Here is a 19,909-nt window from a genome sequence, read left to right on the forward strand (position 1 = left end):
CCCAAAGGAGTGCAGGGGATGGATGGTTGGGTGGCTTCACACAGGTGTTTGCTTCCCAGGCCTGCCCCGCACCCTGGAGCTGCCACTGTGGTCAAAGTCTTGGGAGAGCGTGGGCACAGAGCTGCAGGAGCAGGGCCCTGGCTGCTTTCGCTGCCAGTGCTGAGGTGTGCTCTGTGGAAGCTGGGTCAGACACGGTGTGAACGCCGGAGGCGAGTTCCCGGCAGGTCGGAGCCCTCTCAGCGCAGAGCCAGCTCGGCGGGAGTGGCTGTCCCCAGCGTCCCAGGGGTGGCTGTCCCCAGCGTCCCAGGGGTGGCTGTCCCCAGCATCCCTGGGGTGGCTGTCCCCAGCGTCCCAGGGGTGGCTGTCCCCAGCGTCCCAGGGGTGGCTGTCCCCAGCGTCCCAGGGGTGGCTGTCCCCAGCATCCCTGGGGTGGCTGTCCCCAGCGTCCCAGGGGTGGCTGTCCCCAGCGTCCCAGGGGTGGCTGTCCCCAGCGTCCCTGGGCGCAGTGGGAGCAAGGTGGCCGTGCTGCCGGCCAGACCGAGCGCGCAGAGCAGAGCAGCCTCAGCCTTCCAGAGAGCTCTGCTGGAAGGGGATCACGGCAGATGGAGTCAGTGCTTCGCCCTCCCCAGGGCTCTGTGCCAGAGGCCCTGGCAGCAAGGAGCTGAGCAGGGGTGGGACAAGGACCTACCCAAGCTGGCTCAGAGTCTCCCTGGGTACATGTCTGAGATTCTGCTCCCTTCCCATCCTGCTTCAGGAAAATTACTTTTCAGAAAAAAACTCAGGGTGGAGCAGGAGGAGGGTTTGCAGCTGGATGTGCTCCCTGCCCTTTGCCTAGAAGAGGGTGTTGAGAGTTTCTCAGAGGGGAGCGTTCCCGGTGCAGGACTGTGGTTGCCAGAGGTGTGGGGGCTCAGTCCAGGCTGGTGGTGGATGGACATGAGGAGCTGCAGCCCCAGCCGTGCTGGGGACTTGCTGTTTGTAGCCTTGTTTTTTAATAATTTTCTCCCGTTATTGGTATTCATAGCTCACATTTTTCCGGTTACTGTCAGCCTGGGCTTTCATCCATTTTAAAGAGCTATTTTTTCCCTTGTTGATGATGATGATGATGGTATAAAGACAGATGGTGTAACTGCTTATGAATGTCCTATTTTATTCTCCTCGAACCAGACAGCACACTGGAAGACACGTATTATTTCCACATGCTCAGGTTAGAGCCCAGACAGCGGCTGAGCCTGGCTCGCCCTTCCTCTTCCTCCCATGCCGATGCTGACACCTCCGGGTCGCAGCTGGGAGTGCCGCTGCGCCAGGAGCCCTTTGTTGTTCGGCCAGGCTGGGGGATCTGGGCTGGGAACTGGGCTGGGAACTGGGGGAACTGGGCTGGGGATCTGGGCTGGGGGATCTGGGCTGGGAACTGGGGGAACTGGGCTTGGGAACCGGGCTGGGGGATCTGGGCTGGGAACTGGGCTGGGATCTGGGCTGGGGATCTGGGCTGGGGATCTGGGGCTGGGGTATCTGGGCTTGGATCTGGAGCCAGGAGATCTGGACTGGGGATCTGGGCCCAGGGGATCTGGGCTGGGCAATGGGGGGCCAGGGCCAGGGCAGTGGGCCATGGGCAGTCAGGGCCATCTCCTCGCACTGTCCAGGAGGCCTTGGAGCACCTGAGCCAGCAAAGAATGGTTAAAATTATTATTTAAATTAAATGTATAAACTCATTACCAAATGTTTTTAATAAAACCAACTAAAATCTGCTTCCACAGCAGCTGCCCCAGCTGAAGGGACACCCTCACCACCCTGTGTGAAGTGGTTTGAAAGCACCATGGTGGTGGGGTTGGGGTGGGCATGGTTTGTTGTGTTTTTTTCCTAGAGTGGAAAAAATATTGGAATTTTAATTTCTGAAATGTGAACCCAGCTGCTGGTTTCACAGCCCTTCTCCCAGCAAACTTGAGCACTCAGCTCGCATGGCAGACTGCCCATCTCACCCCTCCGCCAGTGATATGTGTCTTTCTACATGTTGGATGCCTTTGTCAGCACTGTCACCCATCTCCCCTCTCACTCCAAATTTAGGCTTTCATATCCTCAAACAGCACTGCTGTGTATCTGCAAGCTGCTAATGTATACTTTTAATCTGAATTTCTAGCCCTGTGTTTGTTAGGAGGAGGATGGGGGTTGGTGCTTGAACCCGTTAGGTGGCTCAGGTAAATTGCAGGGTTGCATGGGTTCATGGGGTTTACCATGACTGGATAATGTGAGTTAAAATTCTAAACTATCCTGCCTAAAACTGGGTATAATGGCCTAAAAGTGCCTCTTTTAGCCCAGTGGTGGGGTAACCCCTGTGAGTTACAGGACTGTATATTAATACCCATAGTAGTAGATGATAATGTGGCTGAAATACCCTGGTGTAAGGGGGCTGACAGCCACAATTCTGTCACTCCCAGTCCCACCTGACGAGGTGCCTTGGAGCAGAGCTGCCCCACACCAGGTTGACACACTCTGTGCCCATTCTGTTTTTACAGGCTGGACCATGGTATTCTGTGTTTTGTTCTGAGCTTTCAGCACTTCACTGAGTGTTTCCTCCATGCTTTTGTACTGGCATGGTGCTGCAGGCTCTTCCCCTTGCTGGGATGAAGGCAAGGCTGCCAGCATGTTCCTCTTGTGCCTCGTGTCTGGGCTGGGTCTGCAGCTGATGGTCTGAGCAGGAGGGATGGCATTTGTCTGCAGTGGGCTCTGGCATCTTGGTGACCAGGTTCAGTACTGCACCCTGTCACTGGGTCTGAAGAGCTTGAGATGGGGATGAGGAGGAAGGATGAGAATGAAGGTGCTGGAGGCTCTTGTCACTCCCTCATCCTTCTGTAATCCCTAATATGGCTGGGTAGAACCTCATTGTGTAGAGAACCATGTCACTGTACATGACACCTCAGGGAACTTCAGCAGCTCCTGGTGGTAGAAGTAGGTGAGGTTCTTCGTTTTGTCTTCATCTCTCAGTTCTTTACAGTTTCTGTCTTGACCAATAAGCAAGTGCTTGTCCCAGGTGTGCTGGGAGAGCACCTGCCACCCAGCTCTTATGCACAACCTTAGGTGTTGCTCTTACTCTTTGGCAGCTACCTATTCTTCTGTACTGCCTTTCATGTCTGTGTGACACTTTCTGCTTTTCGTGTTTCAGAAGAACCCAGTGAAGATGTGGAAGGGCCCAATGAAACAACGGGCGATGCTGAGGAACCTGCCAAGGAGCAAGAGAGTGGAGGGGACAAGGACCAGAGTAAATGGACAGGTATGATTCTGTGATTTAGCAGAGATGATGTTTGGTCCCTCATTTTCTTCAAATCCAGGAAGGGGAGGTGGAAAAAGCAGTGGTCCACAAAACCCTTTTTAGCTGACCACAACGTGGCAGTGTCAGCGTGACATAAGTGTCATCTGGGTGTGGCTGTTTGACACACTCAATAGTTGGGGTTGTGGTGGGTCAGGCTGGCTTTGGGCCAGGGGTGCCCTGGGTCTGGAGCGGGCAATGGGGATCCACAGCTGGGAGAGGAGCGGGAGGAAGGGACGACCCCTTCCTGCCAGCAGCCAGCACGGTTGAATTAAGCATATCATTTGATGATTCTATGATCGTCCCACTCTGGAGAGGGCCACCCATCTTCCACCCTTGCTGCCGCTTCAGCCTGGGTCCAGAACCCGAGGTGCTGAAGGTGGCATTCGTTTTCCTTGGCCCAGGACACAGCAGTTCTGGCTGCGGGTCCCATTTGGTTGGCAGGCTCAGTGTTGGTCAGTGCAATGCCTCAGAAACACGCAGAAACCCTTCTTCCAGGCAGCCCTCTCCTGCTGCCCTCATGGTTGCCTCTTGGTGAGCCCCAGACAGCAGTATTTTGTCTTACATTGTCTTCCCAAAATGGAGTGTGGTATTTCACCTCCACAGTTACAGTCCCAGCCCATCTCAGCCTCAGTCCATGGAAGATGTGTCCCAGCTGGTGAAGAGAGCAAGCTGGGCCCTGTGGGCTGTTGAAGTTTGTGCTCTCAGTGTGGGCTGTACTCGCTGAGGTTGCTCTGTGTGTTCCTTCCCATCACATACTGATTCTTAAGCTGGAAATGCAATTTGGCTTGGCTGTAGGTGGGTTTTAGTCTCAGTTCATTGTGTGGGATTGTGTGATGCTGTGCACAACCATTTTGTGGAGTGTCACAGACAGATGTAAGTATTGTTTATTGATTAAATCTCTTCAGGGGTAAATAGGTCTCTTTGCCCAAACCTGAAGCACTTAAAAAGGCTGATCTGTGTGCAAAGATTATATTTCAAAATATGTCAGGAAAACTGAGGAGCCTACTTTTTAAACCCTCTTCTGTCCAGAAACCCTGAATCTGAATGGTTTAATTTATTTATCCTGCCAGTGAAATTCCTAACCCAGTGTTTGTGATCCAAGGAGCAGATCAGAAATGGGAGAGCTCCATGGGGTCAGCAAAGGGAACTGTGTGGGGAGGACACAGAGCAGGCATGTGAGCCCGCGGAGCGTGGGACCAGCCTTGTGCAAGCCAAGGTGCGTGTGATGGGCTGGTGCTGAGCTCAGGCTGCTTCCAAACATGTAATGCCACCGCCGTGAACTTTAAAGCCAGATTGTGTTACCAATTGTTGCTGTCCAGACCGAGTGCAAAGTAGGCACCACACCTTGCTCTTATTTCTGCTGTTGTCCCTCGAGGAGCATGACTGTGTTGACAGTCCTGGACCTCAGAGATGGGAAGGAGCAGAAACTGGGTCAGTTATACTGACAGCGCCAGAAGAGAAGTGTGCAGGGACACGAAAACCTGGTGCCATTGGAGCCGTGAGCAGGGAGGGGAGCAGGCAGTACCGGGAAGCTCTCCTTGGAGGAGGAGGAGGGGGAGGCTGCGACCACAGTGCCATAAAGAACATGAAGCCTTCTCTGCATTTGCCCTCCCTGAGCAGAGCAGCACAGCCTGTATCAGCAGCAGCCTGGCAGAGCCTGTCCCCCAGTGCCAGGGAATGGGCTGCAGGGCGCTTGGTGATGCTGAGCGCTGTCCCCGGCCTGCTGCACCCTACCTGGGTGCTGGGACAGTGCCTGCAGCTATCAGAGCTGCCCGCTGCTCCCTCCTGTGCTGTGCAGAGGAGAGCAGAGGTCGGCAAGGGACAGACACGGGGCCTGTCCCTGACTGAAGGAGGCTGGGGAACCGTACACCTGCCATCCCTGCCCCAGATTTTCCCGGGAATTGACCAAACAACTGTTTGTAAGTGCTGATGGGAAGATAATGAGATGAGGAACAGTCGACACAGATTTGTCAAGAACAAATCATATCAACACGACCCAGTTTCCCTTCATGTGAAGAAGGTCCTGTTTGGAGTCAGTGTCTCCTTGGGAAGGCTTTCGATGCCACTTTTCAGGACAGGCTGAAATGAAGCACAGACATAACAGTGTGGGTGACAATACTGTACCACTGGTGTGTTTTTTAGTACTGGAAAGCTCTCAGTTCCTGAGCTGGGGTGTTAGGGAGGCTGGGCAGCAATTTCAGAAAGCCCAAACATCAGGAACAACCCAGAATGGTGCAGCATCAGTCAGGAGGAGAAAATGGAATGAACAGGCTTATTTGACCTAAAAGAAGAGCAAAGAGGAGGACAAGATAAGTCTTGTGCATGAAATGCTTCTGAAAGGAAGGAAATTATTTGTTCTCCACGTTGAGGATACAGACAACAAGACACAAAGGGCTTAAAGTGAAGGGAGAAAGATTTATGTTAGATAACAAATTTTTAAAAGTCCTCCTGTACAGCTTGTGGCTTAAGCACTGGAATGGGTTTTTTGGGGAGGTTCCTTGGAGGTCATTCAAGAAGACTCGAGGAGCTGCCATTGGGAGTAAGGCAGGCTCAGTCTGTCCTGCTTTGGATGGACTGGCTGACCTTAGGAAAAGCCTCTGATCCAGGTGTGAAGATGGAGGTGGGAGCAGGAGAGGTGTGGGGTGAAAGCCAGTCATGGGGCATGTGAAAGGGGAGGGGGACAGATTTTGTTGCTGCTCACCACCTGCAATTTGATTGTTGTGTTCCTCAGCAATTTACTCCCCTTTGTGCTTTAGTTTTCTCACTGTGCACAGGGGATTTATTTCTTCCACTTTCTTAAAGGATTGCAAGATCTGTAACACAACACTGAGTTCTTTACTCATCTCCCTGCCCCAGCCCAGGAGTGTCTGCACCACAGTGGGTACAGTCCAGGTACTGTGGTGCCTGTGCTGGGGTTAGTGTCAGCACCAAGGGGAAAACCTCTGTTCTCACTGTAAATTTGTTGAAGTGTCTCAACTGCAAAATAAATTTATTGATGAATTCTTTGCATTTATTTTAAAATGCAGTAATGTGAAGCAGAAACATTTTTTAGGTGATACTTTTCAGCTGAATATACTTGGGGAAAACTCCATCCCATAGAAAGACTCATTGGATCTTGACTTTTACAGAAATCTCAGTGGTTACTGAAACGTTCTGGAAGATGGCAGTGCCTCCACACTGGAGCAGGGAATTGCCTGATAACTCAGTGTTAGACATTATCTTGTCATGGCTAGTGTGAGATTCACCACAAGCAAACCAGCAAGGGGGAAAGGAATTGTGGCTGATCCCAATTCCATGTTTAAGGCAGGATGTAGATGGTGGATACTCAGCTGAAGTTCTGCTCACTGCAGTACAAGGCCTCTCAGATTTGAAGTGGTGCTGGTTCACGTCTCTGAAGGAGAACCAGCAGTGACCCAGCTACCAGAGGCTTCCTTAATGCACTGTCTGTTGGGTACACAGAGAATATCAGGGGTTTTTCCACAAAAACAAGAAACAAAGTCTACTTAAAATATAGATTGAAATGAAATCTTTCTGGAGGACTGGCCTGAAGGGCTTTTATTTTTGTTAATTATTTTTTTTTTTTTGTCCGTGATGCTCACCTAACAGAGCAATTAGTGCAATGGACCGTCCCTGATTCGAATCCGTGGTAGATTGCTATTAAAGGAAGTATTAATGGGCTGCTGAGAGCTGGGAAATTGTTGCAGAAAAGTGTGTTTATGGAGTATGGTGCTGGCAGGCATGATTTCAATTGGATTTGACATGTTTAACATAAATGTATACTGCACAGCTCCTGCAGTTTATGAATAATTCCTACAGGCCGACTGCCTTTCTAATTACTGAAATTGAAAAAAACAGGTCAGGCACATCCTGACGGAAATCTATTCCTGCTCCTCCCCCCGGCTGCTTTTTGCTGCTTTTTTTAAAATATCTGGCGTTTGTGGAGCACTTAATGGCCGGGATGTTCTGGGGGCCTGAGAGGCTGGGAGGAAGGGGACGAGGGGCATGATGGAGCCACTCAGCACCGGTGCCTGAGCGAGGGAAACCAGGGAGAGGGGATGGGAGAGAAGGACTGGGAGTTGCCTGTAACTGTGTTTTTCCCAGGATATGTGAAGCACTAAAGGCTCCTGGGTGGCAGCTCCAGCCCAGAAACATGGCTGGACTGGGTGGCTCCATGCAGCTGCTGGCTGAGCTCCGGGCATGCTGGGCTCTGGCAGAATTGGAGGTGCTGCAGGAACTGAAGGGGGCTGCAGGAGAGGTCTGTGGTGCCAAGCAAAACCCCACTTCTGGGAGCCCCTGGTGCTGTTTGGCATCTCATAGAGGCATCTGCTGGGTGTTTTGTGTTCATATGGAGCAAGGCAGGGAGGTCTGGAGCTTCTGGATATGAATATTTAATAGTAATTCAGCTGTGGGTACTCGCTGCAGGTGGGAAGGTATGACACAGCATTAGAAAAACAAATTATTCAGCCATTTCTGGGGCTGTGAAGCAGCAGTGAGGATGGGTGCAGAGTGCACTGAGCATGGGGCATTTACCTGTCAGCTGAGTTACTGCTGCAGAGCAACAGGTAGTGCACTGGCCTGATCGTGTGGCTGTAGCAGCTGATTGGAATGGAAGTTCCTTCAGGGAATGGGGAATTAAACAGACAGTGTTTGAGGGGGAAATGTTGGCTGTGTGTTACTGAGGAGGTGGCAGTGCTGCAGCAACTCTGGGTGCCCCGTGCCCTTCCCCAGCAGTCCGTCTGGGCTCTGGCCATTCCTGCATCAAGGCAGTTTCTGGAGAATGGACGGAACAGATAAACTAGCCCTGAATTTCAAGAGACACAGGTGCTGTAAGGGCACGGGGGGCAGAAGCACAGGGCTGTGTGGCACAGTAGCAGCTCCCACTGGTCCGAGGACTTGTGGAGCTGAGTGATGGCTCCAAGAACACACAGAGGTGATTTGAGGAAGGAGGCACCACCAAATACAGAATGCTATTTTCCATCAGGCAGTGAAAGCACAGTTCCCTGGTCTCGCTGAGAATTTCCCCAGGCCAGCGGCTGGACTTCATGGCAAGGAGTTTTTTGGAGGCTGGTGGTGTTTAAATCAATGGCAGTAGCAGAAACCCCACTGTAAATTTCTAGGGCAAGTGGCAAGCTGGTTTACGGAATGCAGGGAGATGAGAACCTCTGGCTTACGGAAAGCAGCATGAATTAATAATCATTTAATTGGCTTTTCCATTATGTTGCTTGGTTGGGAGATGGAAGTTTAGATGAAGGGGCTGTCACTGATACTTCAGCTAAAAGAATTTGATGGGTAGGAGGTGGGTGGTGACTTTCTTCCCACCAGGATGGAGAGCAGCAGTTTAGGGGATCCTTGCTGTCTTTGCCTTGGAACAGCAAAGGAAAGGCCCCCACTTGGAAGGAAGTGTCCATCTCACCTCTGGAGTGTACCCAGGGAGGATCTCTCCTCCTCTGAAAAGCAGAAGCTGGTGAGAAGAGCGAGACTGGGAGATCTCCAGAAGTGCTGTAGCACTCCTGCCGCATCGCTCTTGGATTTAGGGGATATTTGTTGAGAAACACAGGTCTCCATCTAAGTCAGTGAATTGGAACTAAATCCATTTAAAGAGTCAAAGTAATAACAATACTATCCTATATGCAGATGTACATCAGGCTTTAAAGCAAATTCCTTTTTCTGCCCTGCGAGGCCTGGGCCTGGAAGCAAGGTGCTGGCCATGGTCACTGCACAGGTGGTGTCTCCGTGTGCCGAGTGTCACTCAGCCCTTCGAGGCCATTGCTTTCTGGACATTTTGAGCTCAGGACATTCTGTCCTGTCCTCTCTTCACAGACAGAAGGTCCCAGGCTAGGCTAAGAGTTCTGCAGGCAGATGCCAAGACATGTCCTCATTTCTTCTGGTAGCAGAGAGTTCTTGATTCCTCTCATCATCTGTGATGTGGACTGAATGTGTCATTTTGTGCATTTACTGTATCAACAATAAACTTCAGTCTTGGTGTTAAAATTCCCAGCTAAGTTGCCAACTCAAAAACTAATACTTAAAATAAATATCCTATGTGCAACAAATCAGTTATTCTTGGGTCTGGACAATTATCAGTAATTCTAGTTTTGAAGGATTAAGGTTATGGGGTTGGACTAAGTGATTTAATGAAATTGGACACTTAGGAGATGGTACATTTTAATTACCTGCTACTAATTCTAAGCAGGCTGCTCCACAGTAGAAAGGAGATGAGAAAATACCCTGCTGTGACTCCCAATGTTGGAGTGGCCTGGGGTAGCTGATGGTTGGGCAGAATTCAGTCACTGCATCCAGAAACACTCCACTGGTGAGCAGCTGGTCAGTGCCCAGTGCAGGGACACAGTGTGGACCAACAGGAGCTACAGTCACCACCTAGAGAGGTCTAAAGGGACCCGAAGCCATGACTGTCCCATGGCTGTACCAGGCCACCCTGGCAGACCTGGGGTGTCTAGCTGCTCTTCCCAACACCCAGCAGCCTGATGGGGGCTGGCTTCTCAGGCTGAGGTCACACTGAGGACTGGACAGTGTCAGCAGGGATCAGGCTCCTGACAAGGGCCATTCATCTCACACAGGGCTTGACGGGGCCTTTTAAGGCAGGGTGGTCCTTCACCCACCACAGTGCTGGCTCTTGGTAGTGGTCTCTCCTCCCCAAACCCTCCAGGAGGGACTGTGTTCCTCAATGGAGAAGCAGCAGTGTGGTGCCATGCTCCCAATGCTCCAAGCACAATTTATTATGGGAAGCAAGGAAGGTCAGCTCTGGCCCTGCAGACATCTTAAAGCCGTTTCCAATTCTGAACCACAGGGAGAGTTTCAGTTCAAGCAGGCAGCTGAGCAGAGCAGCTCATCGTTCTGTGAGGGCAGAGCAGGATATGTGATGGTGTCTGTCAGTCAGCACTGACACTGCAAGCTCATTCCACCCCTGGTTTGGATGTTTTTGTGGAGTTGGCAGCACAGCAGAGTGCTGGGGTTTGTACTCAGGTACAGCCAGGACTGTACATGCACACGGGGAGGCTGCTGCCCAGCCAGGCATGGAGCACACCAGGCATGCAGCCAGCGGTGCTGTGGGGAGCAGGAGCACTTCCAAGCCCATTTGGTATGGACAAGCCTACCAGGAGAAATTCAGCAGTCCCAGATCAAATCCTCTAATCCCTGCCTCCCTCTGGCAGTACTGCTGCCTGTTTGTAATACTTATTGTCCCTCTCCCAGAACTTAGTTTACCTCTGTTCAGCTGAATGCAGAGATGAGGACTGGCAGAGAAGGTAGTTAGAAATGGGAATTGTGTTCTCTTCTGTGATGTGGTACGTTTGGAAATACAGCTCGTGCCAGTGCTCAGAAGGGTCTTTGGGAAGGAAGCAGTTTGCTGGGATCTGACTCTTGATGGTAACATCTGAAACAAGGAGCAGATACCAGCGGGTTCACAAGTTGAGTAGGAGAAAGGGGGAAGAGTATGGGGGACTGGCCTGAGAATGCTACAGCGCCTTGTTAATCGGCAGCTGATCCATCATATTAAATATCCAGCTGTCAGATATTACCTTTCAAGTGAAAATGAATAACTCCCATTAAGGGCAAAATGGGTTTGAAGTCGATTCGAGACAGATTAAAGTACCGTTATGAATGTGTGTTCAGGGAGGAGGAGACGGGGGCTGTGTATAATATACTTGTCCTTACAGTTTTTAAATAATAGATGTCCCACAAATTTATGTACTGAAGGCAGCCAGGGTTCGGGGGAGGAGAAAGGTCAGGGATGTGCTTCTCCCAGTGCCACAACTCGTGGAGTGTTTTGCTGTTGGCCTTAGGGCTCATTTGCATTTATCTGTTTGGCTGAATAAAATAGCCTTTTCTCAGCTTATCACAGTGGGAGTGTTTGGGTCCCCTTGGCCAAAATCCCAATTTTGGCAGGACCGCGTGCATGGAATCACCAGATACGTGCGTTCCTCTGGAGGCACGGGCAGAGCCAGCCAGAGCTGTCCCAGCAGCACCACTGCTGCCAGCATGGGTGCCATCAATTGGGCTGACAGCTAAACCACCAGCCCTCTCCAGGGCAAACACATTTCAAAGTGTCTGTATGCAGAAAGTCCTGGGTCAGCCCGGGGTATGAGTTCTACCTTACTGAGTAAGTCCAGCTGCTCCTGGAGGTGACACGTGGGCCTTCACCATCTGGCCAGGGATTTGTGTGCCCAGTGCAGCCACAGGCCCAGAGTCTCCTGCACCTGCAGGATGTAGGCATCCCCCAGAAACAGCTGAGGTCTTTCTGCTTCTGGCCACCAGTGACAGAGTTCCCGTGCTGTGGGAGATCAGCAAGAAGGAACTGGCTTTGGCCTGGTGTGCATTGGGGACATGGGTCAGTCCTCACATTCACCCTGCTCCGAGTCCTTAGGGTGTGTGTCAAGCAGTAAATGGAAGCCCTGCCGTGGTCCAGCCCAGGCCTCGTTGGGGTGCCCTGATGTTAATGGCTCTCTGTTGCAGCACCAGCCAGCCAGCCGGAGAAGGAGCTGACAGAGCCCCCAGCATCCTCCAAGCGGATATCGTTTCCCAGCAGCTCTGAGTCACCTCTCCCCTTTAAGTGGTCGAAAACTTCAGAGGAGACCAAATCAGAGCAGGTAAGGCAGAAGAACCCATCTCTCTGTGCAGGTAATGTGTTTCCAATGTGCCAAAAGCAAAGAATAAAATGGGAGAAAGAGGATGAAAGGCAATAACTGGTGGTAGAAGGCATCAAATTATTGAAGCCTGTCTGTAAGAGAGGAAAGTAGCCCCTATAAGAGCTGAGTGATTCATTTCTCTGCTCTGCAGATGTACCAGTGTCCGTACTGCAAGTACAGCAACACAGACGTGAACCGGCTGCGGGTGCACGCCATGACCCAGCACTCGGTGCAGCCCATGCTCCGCTGCCCCCTCTGCCAGGACATGCTGAACAACAAGATCCACCTGCAGCTGCACCTCACCCACCTGCACAGCGTGTCGCCTGACTGTGTCGAGAAGCTCATCATGACGGTAAGGGGCTGTGTAGGCAGGCATGGCTGCTGCATCCCAGCATGTCCCCTGCTGTCCTGGCATGTCCCCTGCCCTCCCCACAAAGGTGAGGAGCAGAGAGTTGCTGTGGGAGCAGCTCCTTCACCTGTCAGAGCTCTGCCCTCGAGGTTTGCTGCACCCTGGTATGTTGTGTCCCTGCTTGAGCCCTGTGAAGCTCAACTGTTGAGTGATTTCACTGTGAAATCGGGGAAAAATACAATTTCTTTGACTTTATGAGGTCAGTGCATGGGATGGCAGCTTGTGCAAAAGCTTCGGGAAGATCTGCAGCTGATGGGATATATTTTCCCTATTGCTTCTTTGGTATAATACTCGATGCAAGGTTGTGTCTACATTTAAAAACTTGTCATCAAGTATATAGAATAAGTGTTCATTTTGATTCTTGACAGTTCTTTCTCTTTGTGTTTCTTTTTCTTGCACCCTGTTTCTGCTTATTTTCTCCCTTCTTTGCTCTGGGGGTGCAAAGTTCTTGGCACTGGGGGTGAATAACATGATATTTATTGTAACGCTGATGTTCTTTGCCAGCTCCCTCCTGTCAAATCTTCTGAGCAAGCACATGCAACATGACACAGCTGCTCTCCTGCTCTCTTATGGTTTTCTTGTCTTTTCTTTCTGTCACTCTTCCTCTCTACAACTCCCTGAAAGAAGGTTGGAGCCAGGTGGGCTAGGTCTCTTCTCCCACGAAACAAGTGACAGGACAGGAGGACTAGCTGCAAGCTGCATCAGAAGAGGTTTAGATAGGATGTTAGGGAAACTTTCTTCATGGAAAGGGTTGGAAAGCCCTGGCACAGTCTGCCTACAGAAGCAGTCACCACTACAGATGAATCACCATCCTTAAATCATGTGAATGTGGCATTTGAGGACACAGTTCAACCATGGTGGTGGTGTTGGGTTGATGGCTGGACTTAGAAGAAAAGGGGTCTTTTCCAGCTTTAATGATTCTGTGATTCCCTTTGTGACTCCTTCTTGAAGACAGGAATGACAGAGTCACAGAACCACAAGTAGTCTTGGGAGGGGCCACTGGAGCTGCTCCAGTCCAACCTCCCTGCTGAGGAGGGTCCCTTGAGCATGTTGGTCAGGATTGTGTCCAGACAACACCTCCAGGAAAGCAGATTCTATCTGGGCAGCCTGTTCCAGTTCCCACTCCGTAAGTGCCTTTATGTTCTTACCTTTCTGCTCTGCCCTGCCGGCCTCCTGTGCACCTGGGTCACAGAGCTGTCCTGTCCCACAGCCCACGGCCTCTGTGACCTGCGTCCGTTTCTCTGGTGCTGCTCAAGTGTGTAAATACCTTCTGAGGGTTTAAATGGCCCTTGTTCACCTCTTACCTATATTGGTGGTAGGTGTTTTGGCTTTTTAAGAGCAGCAAGAAGAAGCCAAGCCCCTTCCCTAGGCCAGTGGGCATAAGCAGTTTGTTACGGGTAGCTGTCATGCTGGAGTGCAGGGGTTTGTTTTGAGCCAGGCAGGGTACCTGGGCAGGGTGTGTGCTCTGGAGCAGGAGTGTTGGGCTGGTCTCTCCTCAAGCACATCTGTGTCCTCCAGGATACGAGGGAATGGGAGGAGCTCAGGACACTGCAGAGCCGGTCAGGCACAGTCCCTTAGGTCTGTTCCATAGGTGTGGCACTTGCTGTGCCAGAGCAGGGCCGCAGGGCTCTGCAAGCATGGCAGAGACTGGCCCAGCCATGATGCTCATCCTCATGCATGTTCCTGGTTTTCCCACCTTTCTTCCCTTTGGCTCCTAAAGACACATACGGGAGGGCTGCCTCTCCTCCTCCAGGTCTCACAGCACGGGGTGAGGAAGGTGGGTCGTTCTGTATTCTGTGACAGTGTTTTGAGCCGTCGGTATGGTTTGTGCAGAGCGTGGCAGCACCGGAGGGCCCTGACTTGCTCATTCTCGTGAGGAGCCCTGTGGGTCTGACATGCGGGTGCCGGCGCCGCGCGAGGGAATCGCAGCGCCGAGACCGAGCCAGGTCCCTGTCGGCGCAGCGACTGCGCCCGGCGCTGGAGGAGGCTCCAGTTAATAACACCTTATCAGACGCCGCTCAGGAACCTGCAGTGCCTAATATGTCTGTTGCCAGGGTAACGGCTCCTGCTCGCTCCGCATCTCCGAGCTGCCTGGTCGCGCTCCCTCCTCCTCATGCCAGCGAGCAGCCGGGCTGGCTGTCCCGTGGGACCCCCGCGTCCTCCCCTGGCCCCACCGCAGGGACAGCGGCTGGCGGGGCTGCCTGAGGAGCAGAGCACACGCCGTGCCCCACAGGGACAGGGGCTGGGGCTCACACTGTCCTCCCATCTCCTGCAGCTTCATTACGCAGGGCTGGTGGATGAACATAGCCAGGTTCTCTGGCTTCGGTGGCATCTCGGCCTCTCGGAGCAGGGCCGGGCTCCCCCTTTCCCATCACAGCCTGTGCCTGGGCCCGCGGGGTGAAGCGCAGTTCGCTGCGCAGGCGAGTACGAGACTGATGGGCTGGAGCTGGGAGAGAGGACGGCTTCCCAGGAGCCTCTGGGAGTGGGAGCTCTCCCTCCTCCCACAGCCAGCCTTATCCCTCTACACATTTCTGTCTCGTCATCTCTGCTGTCAGCTTTCTCTTCCTCAGTTCAGGGCATCTTCCCAGTGTTTCAGTCATCTTTCCATCTTTTTCTTTTCTCACTTGCTCCAGGAGTCATTCCTGCCCATCCCTGCCATCCCCCTCCTGCTATCTTTACATTTTTACCCTCTTTCCCATTGTCTTTTCTTATTGCTCTCTCCCTTCTGCTGTCACTCAATTTTTCTCTCTCCCTCCTTTTCGCCCCCTCCCTCTCCCCCCTTTCCCTCTCACTCTGTGTCTCATTCTCCATCTCGGATGAAGGTAATGAAAATAATCGGGCTTCATTAATTCTGAGCCCTGTGAGATGATAGCCATTTGGAGCCATGTTTGCCAATTAGATGGTCTAAATTAGAAGTGACCTTGGTATACTGCCATCACTTTGCCTCTCAGAGTCTAATGAAGCTTTTCACTCCAGCACCCTCTCTCTCTCTCTTTGTAATGGAAATTACCTCCTTTGTCTGGTGGGGAACCTTCCCTCCCGTCTGTAATTCCCCTGGTTTCATAGACATGGGGACAGTGATGTATCTCCTCAGACCTCTTCTAGAGGTTTTGTTTTCAGAGCTACATGATTTCAGCATTTTGGGGTATATTCAGGGCAACCATCCCCTCGTTTGGTGTCCATGGAATCAGCACAGGCAGGTGAGGTGTGAGAGGAGCTGGCTGCTCACACCAGCCAGGAGTAATTGTTTGGACATGTCAGCAATATGCAGGTGTTATATTGATGGCTGCTGGGCTCTAAGCCTCCAGCCCTGCACACGAGTAGCTCTGCAGTTGGGTATCAAAAATCCAGTAGATCCAGTGGTGGCCAGAGCCATGTGTTGAGGCTGGAGGTTGTAACCAGTAAGGAGTGGGGCCACTGGTTGTTCTGCAGAGGGGTGACAGGTCTGTAGGTGTCAGGATGTGTGCAGACTGGTGGGGCAGGGAGGCAGGAGACCTGACCCATCAGCCCTCAGGTCCTCTGTAACAGTGTGCCAGGCCACTGCATCCATAGAAATGGCCACCAAAGTGGAGTGCTCTTGCCTCTCCATGAGTCTCATCATCATAAAGACATTTCATCTGCTGAAGGGACCCCAAAGGTGGAGTTCTTGGAAGCAGAGACACTTGTCCAACAACTTTCCATCCTGTAAGGACCTTCTTTGTGGTAGCAAGAGGAGAACTTAGAGGGGCCTTAGCAGTCGGAGCTGGAGGGGATAGAGCTCAGGCTGTGCTCAGGATCTGGGGTGACTGAGCAGAGGTGCCATGCTGCAGTGAGCTCTGCTGGTGACCTGTGGGCCAGGAGACGGTAGCTGCAGCCACACAGGGGTAGGGTTTGGTGTTGGATAGAAAAGAACAGGCATGAACAGAAGGGAAGGGAGGAGACAAACCACATTTGTTGAACTCACAATTGAGGGTTCTGTTTTAGTAGTGGCTCACACTGACTGACGTGTTGCTGTTGTGAAACACTGTTGGAGCCATTGAAACAGGTAGACAGGAACTGAGGAGGGGGAGTTGCCACGCTGAGGAGGGATGCCAGGATGACACACCAGGTATCTGCAGGTGAGAGGGAGGAGGAGAGCGTTTGACAGCCACACGCACTAACACGGCTGTGCTCCAGATGAACACGCTCCCTGCAATCCCTGGAGCAGTCACTGCCATGAAATACATCTGCAGTACAAAATGCTGTCTTGCTGAGCGCCGCTCCTGTCACACCTGCCAGGTGCTGGGGAGCCGTGGGCCACTGCACCTTCCTGTCCCATCATTCCACCATTCAGATTGTACAAAAAGCAGCCTCAGCATGAGGCGAACTCTGCAGGTCCAGAGAAGTGAGATGTCCTCAGTTGTTTTTTCAGTGTAAAAGGACAAACGCTTCAAAAAAAGACAGTCAGTGCAGAGTGATTTGGGATGTGCAGCTCATTTTCACTCATATCTTTGCCACCTGCTCAGGGCTGGTCCATGGGGATGAAAGGACAGAAGGTCCTGCCCTGGATCGTGGTATAGGAAAGGGACAGGAGTCGCCTGGATGGAGCCAAGGACTAGAGCAAGTCCAGTTGCTGACCGGTGCCTTCTTTCCAGCAGTTTGATCCCCAAGGCCAGCCCACAGCTGCACTACCACAGTTCCTACATCCATACCTAGAATTTCTAGTTCCCTGCAGTTTTTTCCAAGCTTTTTTTCTGTTTGCCTTAGGGAATTTTGTGCCTGTAGCAATTTAATGTACCAGAGCCTTTTTTTTTTCTTCCTTTTTTTTTTTCCTTTTTTTCCTTTTTTTTTTTTTTTTCTCTGTGGTGGAGGGAGGATGGAAGGAAGGGAAGGAATGGTGGCTGTGGAGATGCAGGTAGATAAAGGTAATTACTTAAACACATATAGGGCAGGACTTACAGGTTTGGAGCCCCAGATTAAGATGCAGAGGAGCATGTGAGGTTGATGATTATATTTCGGGGAGAGTTAATTGACGGAAGGTGAAGGCAGACAAAGAACCGCTGCTTACTGCCTTCTTGAATCCCAATCAGGAATTATGATTAAAGACGCGGCGAGACAACAGAGGCCTGATGAATTGGTGTCTTTTTTTTTTCTTTTTTGCCGTCATTCACACTTGATTGACTTCAACCTTTCAAGTGCAAAAGTCTCTCTTTTCCATTATTATTCATAGCCATCTGAGTTTTTCTAATTAAAGTGTATGAAAACAATTACTGATCCGTCGTACTGAGCGTGGTGGTGGGGACGGCTGCCGTACTGTAATGCCTATGAAAAGCCACAGCTCTATAATGATGTGCAGCTGAGGTGTTAGATAATTTTATTCTTTTTCTACTCTGTTGGGGTTTTTTTTAATTTCTCATGATTCATTTTTCATAATTTCTAAAGATCCTAGGAAAGCAGGCTCTTCCTGCTGCTAGAGCTGAGAGGGACGGTTTCTTCTTGCCTCCCTTTCTCAGTGTCCATGCTCATCCCCCTCCTCCAAGCCCAGCTACTGGAAATTACTCTGACCTTTCATGTCTACCAACCAACCACCCACAGCCATCCAATGCTTCTGTTTAGAGTAGAAGGTGGAATGAGTTTGGTGCATTCAGCTCCCCTCCTGGGATATGTCAGCAGCCTTTTCTGCTGCTCCATGGGACCTGGCGCTCACTGCCATGCAGTGGCTGGCCCAGGAAAGGGAGGGAGCTCTGTGTCCCTCACAGCTCAGGTCACAGCTCTACAGCCACTTCTGTGCCACCATTTCATCCTGAGATTTTCCATGAGCTTCACCACAGGTATGCTCCTGTGTCCTGCAGTTCACTCAGAGCCTTGTGGTCCTTGGCTGTGCAGAAAGACAGGTACATGGGATGCAGTGGTCACACACATTCTCTCTCCCCTGAAATCCAGGGTTCAGGTGTCCTCTCCATATCCAGCAGAAGGATGGAGAGGCTTGTTTTGCCTTACCCCTGAATGGCAGTGTTTAGTTGTGCCTCACCTTCCCAGCAGTGGGAGGCTGGGAGCAGGAGCACCACAGGCATCGCCAGGAGCACCTGGTGAAAGGGGAATGCTCCCTGGGTGTCAGCAAGGTGCCATGGGCAGCTGCAGAGGAGTCTTTGCTCACCACAGGCACTGACCAGCACTGGAAGCCCTGTGCTGGAAGACACAGGGATGGTGACAGTGACACAGGTCTGTCTGTCCTGGTGCTGTGAGATAATGTTCCAGCAGTGTGAGACATTGTCCCCAGATATTCAAAAGGACATTCAGTGTCCTGCATCTGATGCCAGCCATGTGCAGGCTGCTGTGAGATGGTTTGTGACGGGTATGTCCAAATAGACAGTTTTTCAGAACAGGATGAGTGTGCACATCTGGCTCTTCCAAAGAGCCTCTCCAGCTGAGCCATGCACATTCTCCAGCTCTGTAGAAGCAGTGGTATCCCAGCACTGCACTGGTTGTGATGTTGCAGGATCTAGCCAAATACTTGAAGAGGAACAAAGGGAATGCATCAGTCAGAGCAAGGAAAGGGTTACCGAAATTTCACAATTTGCTTTCTCTTTAGTCCTTTCTTATTCATCCTTTCCTTTGTCACCTCTCTCCTTATTTGTACTTTTCTTTCTCATGCCCCTCCTTTCCCTGCATCGATACACTTTGAAAACAGTGCTGCAATGCTCCCTGGTTCAAGATTACAGTGTACTTTACTAGGTATGATTTAATTAGGGGCCTTATTATGTTTTCAGCAGCTTAAGGTGGGCCTTTCAACTTATCTACCTAATTGGTTGCACAAGAAGTTTCACAGCCCATGACAAAACATTGTCAGTGATCAAAGTCTGAATTCCACATAAAGGAAAAATATTAATAATAAGATTATTCTTCAAGTGTGCACTGCTAATTATGTCCAGAATGTAACTGTAGAAACACTTTTGACTGATTTGAGCTTTGTCTAATAAATACGAAGTCTTCAGTGAGCTGAGAAAAATGATGTCTCTGACTTCAAAATACTGATGTCTAGTTTTACGACTGGAGATGTTTAAAATATTTCCTTGTGTTTTTCCTCTCCCTGTCCTTTCCCCCTGTCTCTAGGTGACAACCCCTGAGGTGATGATGCCCAGCAGCATGTTCCTTCCAGCAGCTGCTCCAGAGAAAGATGGGAACACAGGCACAGAGGAGCGGGAGGGGAAGCAGCCTGGTGAGTGCAGGTCAATGAGATCCACTGTCCCACCACTCTCCCCACTCCATCACCTGGTCAGGGACCGGTTTCATTCCTGTTAATCCTCTCTTTGATGGGACCTAGACTCAAATACTCTGTTCAGTTTGATGAGCCTTCTTTTTCGAAAATAGGCAGGACATCAAAAAGGAGCAGTGAAGACAGAGGTGGCTGAATGGCTTTTGCTTGAAAGGGAGAGTTGAAGGTGACAAATGCACTAAGGGAGGTGTGTGTGTGAATAATTTCCAGATATTCAAAGTGAGCAAGGAAGTAAATTGTTTAGGTTTATGCAATGGGCCATGATGAGGTTAATGGGCTGGTATTGAAACAAATGAATGAGGATAGAGAAGAAATGT

General features: G+C 51.1%; 1 protein-coding gene across 3 annotated transcripts in view; it reads left to right on the plus strand.

The window, feature by feature from the left end:
- Positions 1 to 19,909, plus strand: part of ZFHX3 (zinc finger homeobox 3) — a 123,595-nt gene that overhangs the window by 90,298 nt on the left and 13,388 nt on the right. For all 3 annotated transcript variants that reach the window (XM_077786405.2, XM_085589266.1, XM_021526901.4), the window contains exons 5-8: positions 3,158 to 3,265; positions 11,777 to 11,910; positions 12,101 to 12,301; positions 19,430 to 19,535. In XM_077786405.2, the coding sequence (XP_077642531.1) occupies positions 3,158 to 3,265; positions 11,777 to 11,910; positions 12,101 to 12,301; positions 19,430 to 19,535 (549 nt within the window). The remainder of the gene's footprint in view (positions 1 to 3,157; positions 3,266 to 11,776; positions 11,911 to 12,100; positions 12,302 to 19,429; positions 19,536 to 19,909) is intronic.

This window comes from Lonchura striata, chromosome 11 (genome assembly GCF_050655825.1).
Source record: "Lonchura striata isolate lonStrDom1 chromosome 11, ASM5065582v1, whole genome shotgun sequence".
NCBI lineage: Eukaryota > Metazoa > Chordata > Aves > Passeriformes > Estrildidae > Lonchura > Lonchura striata.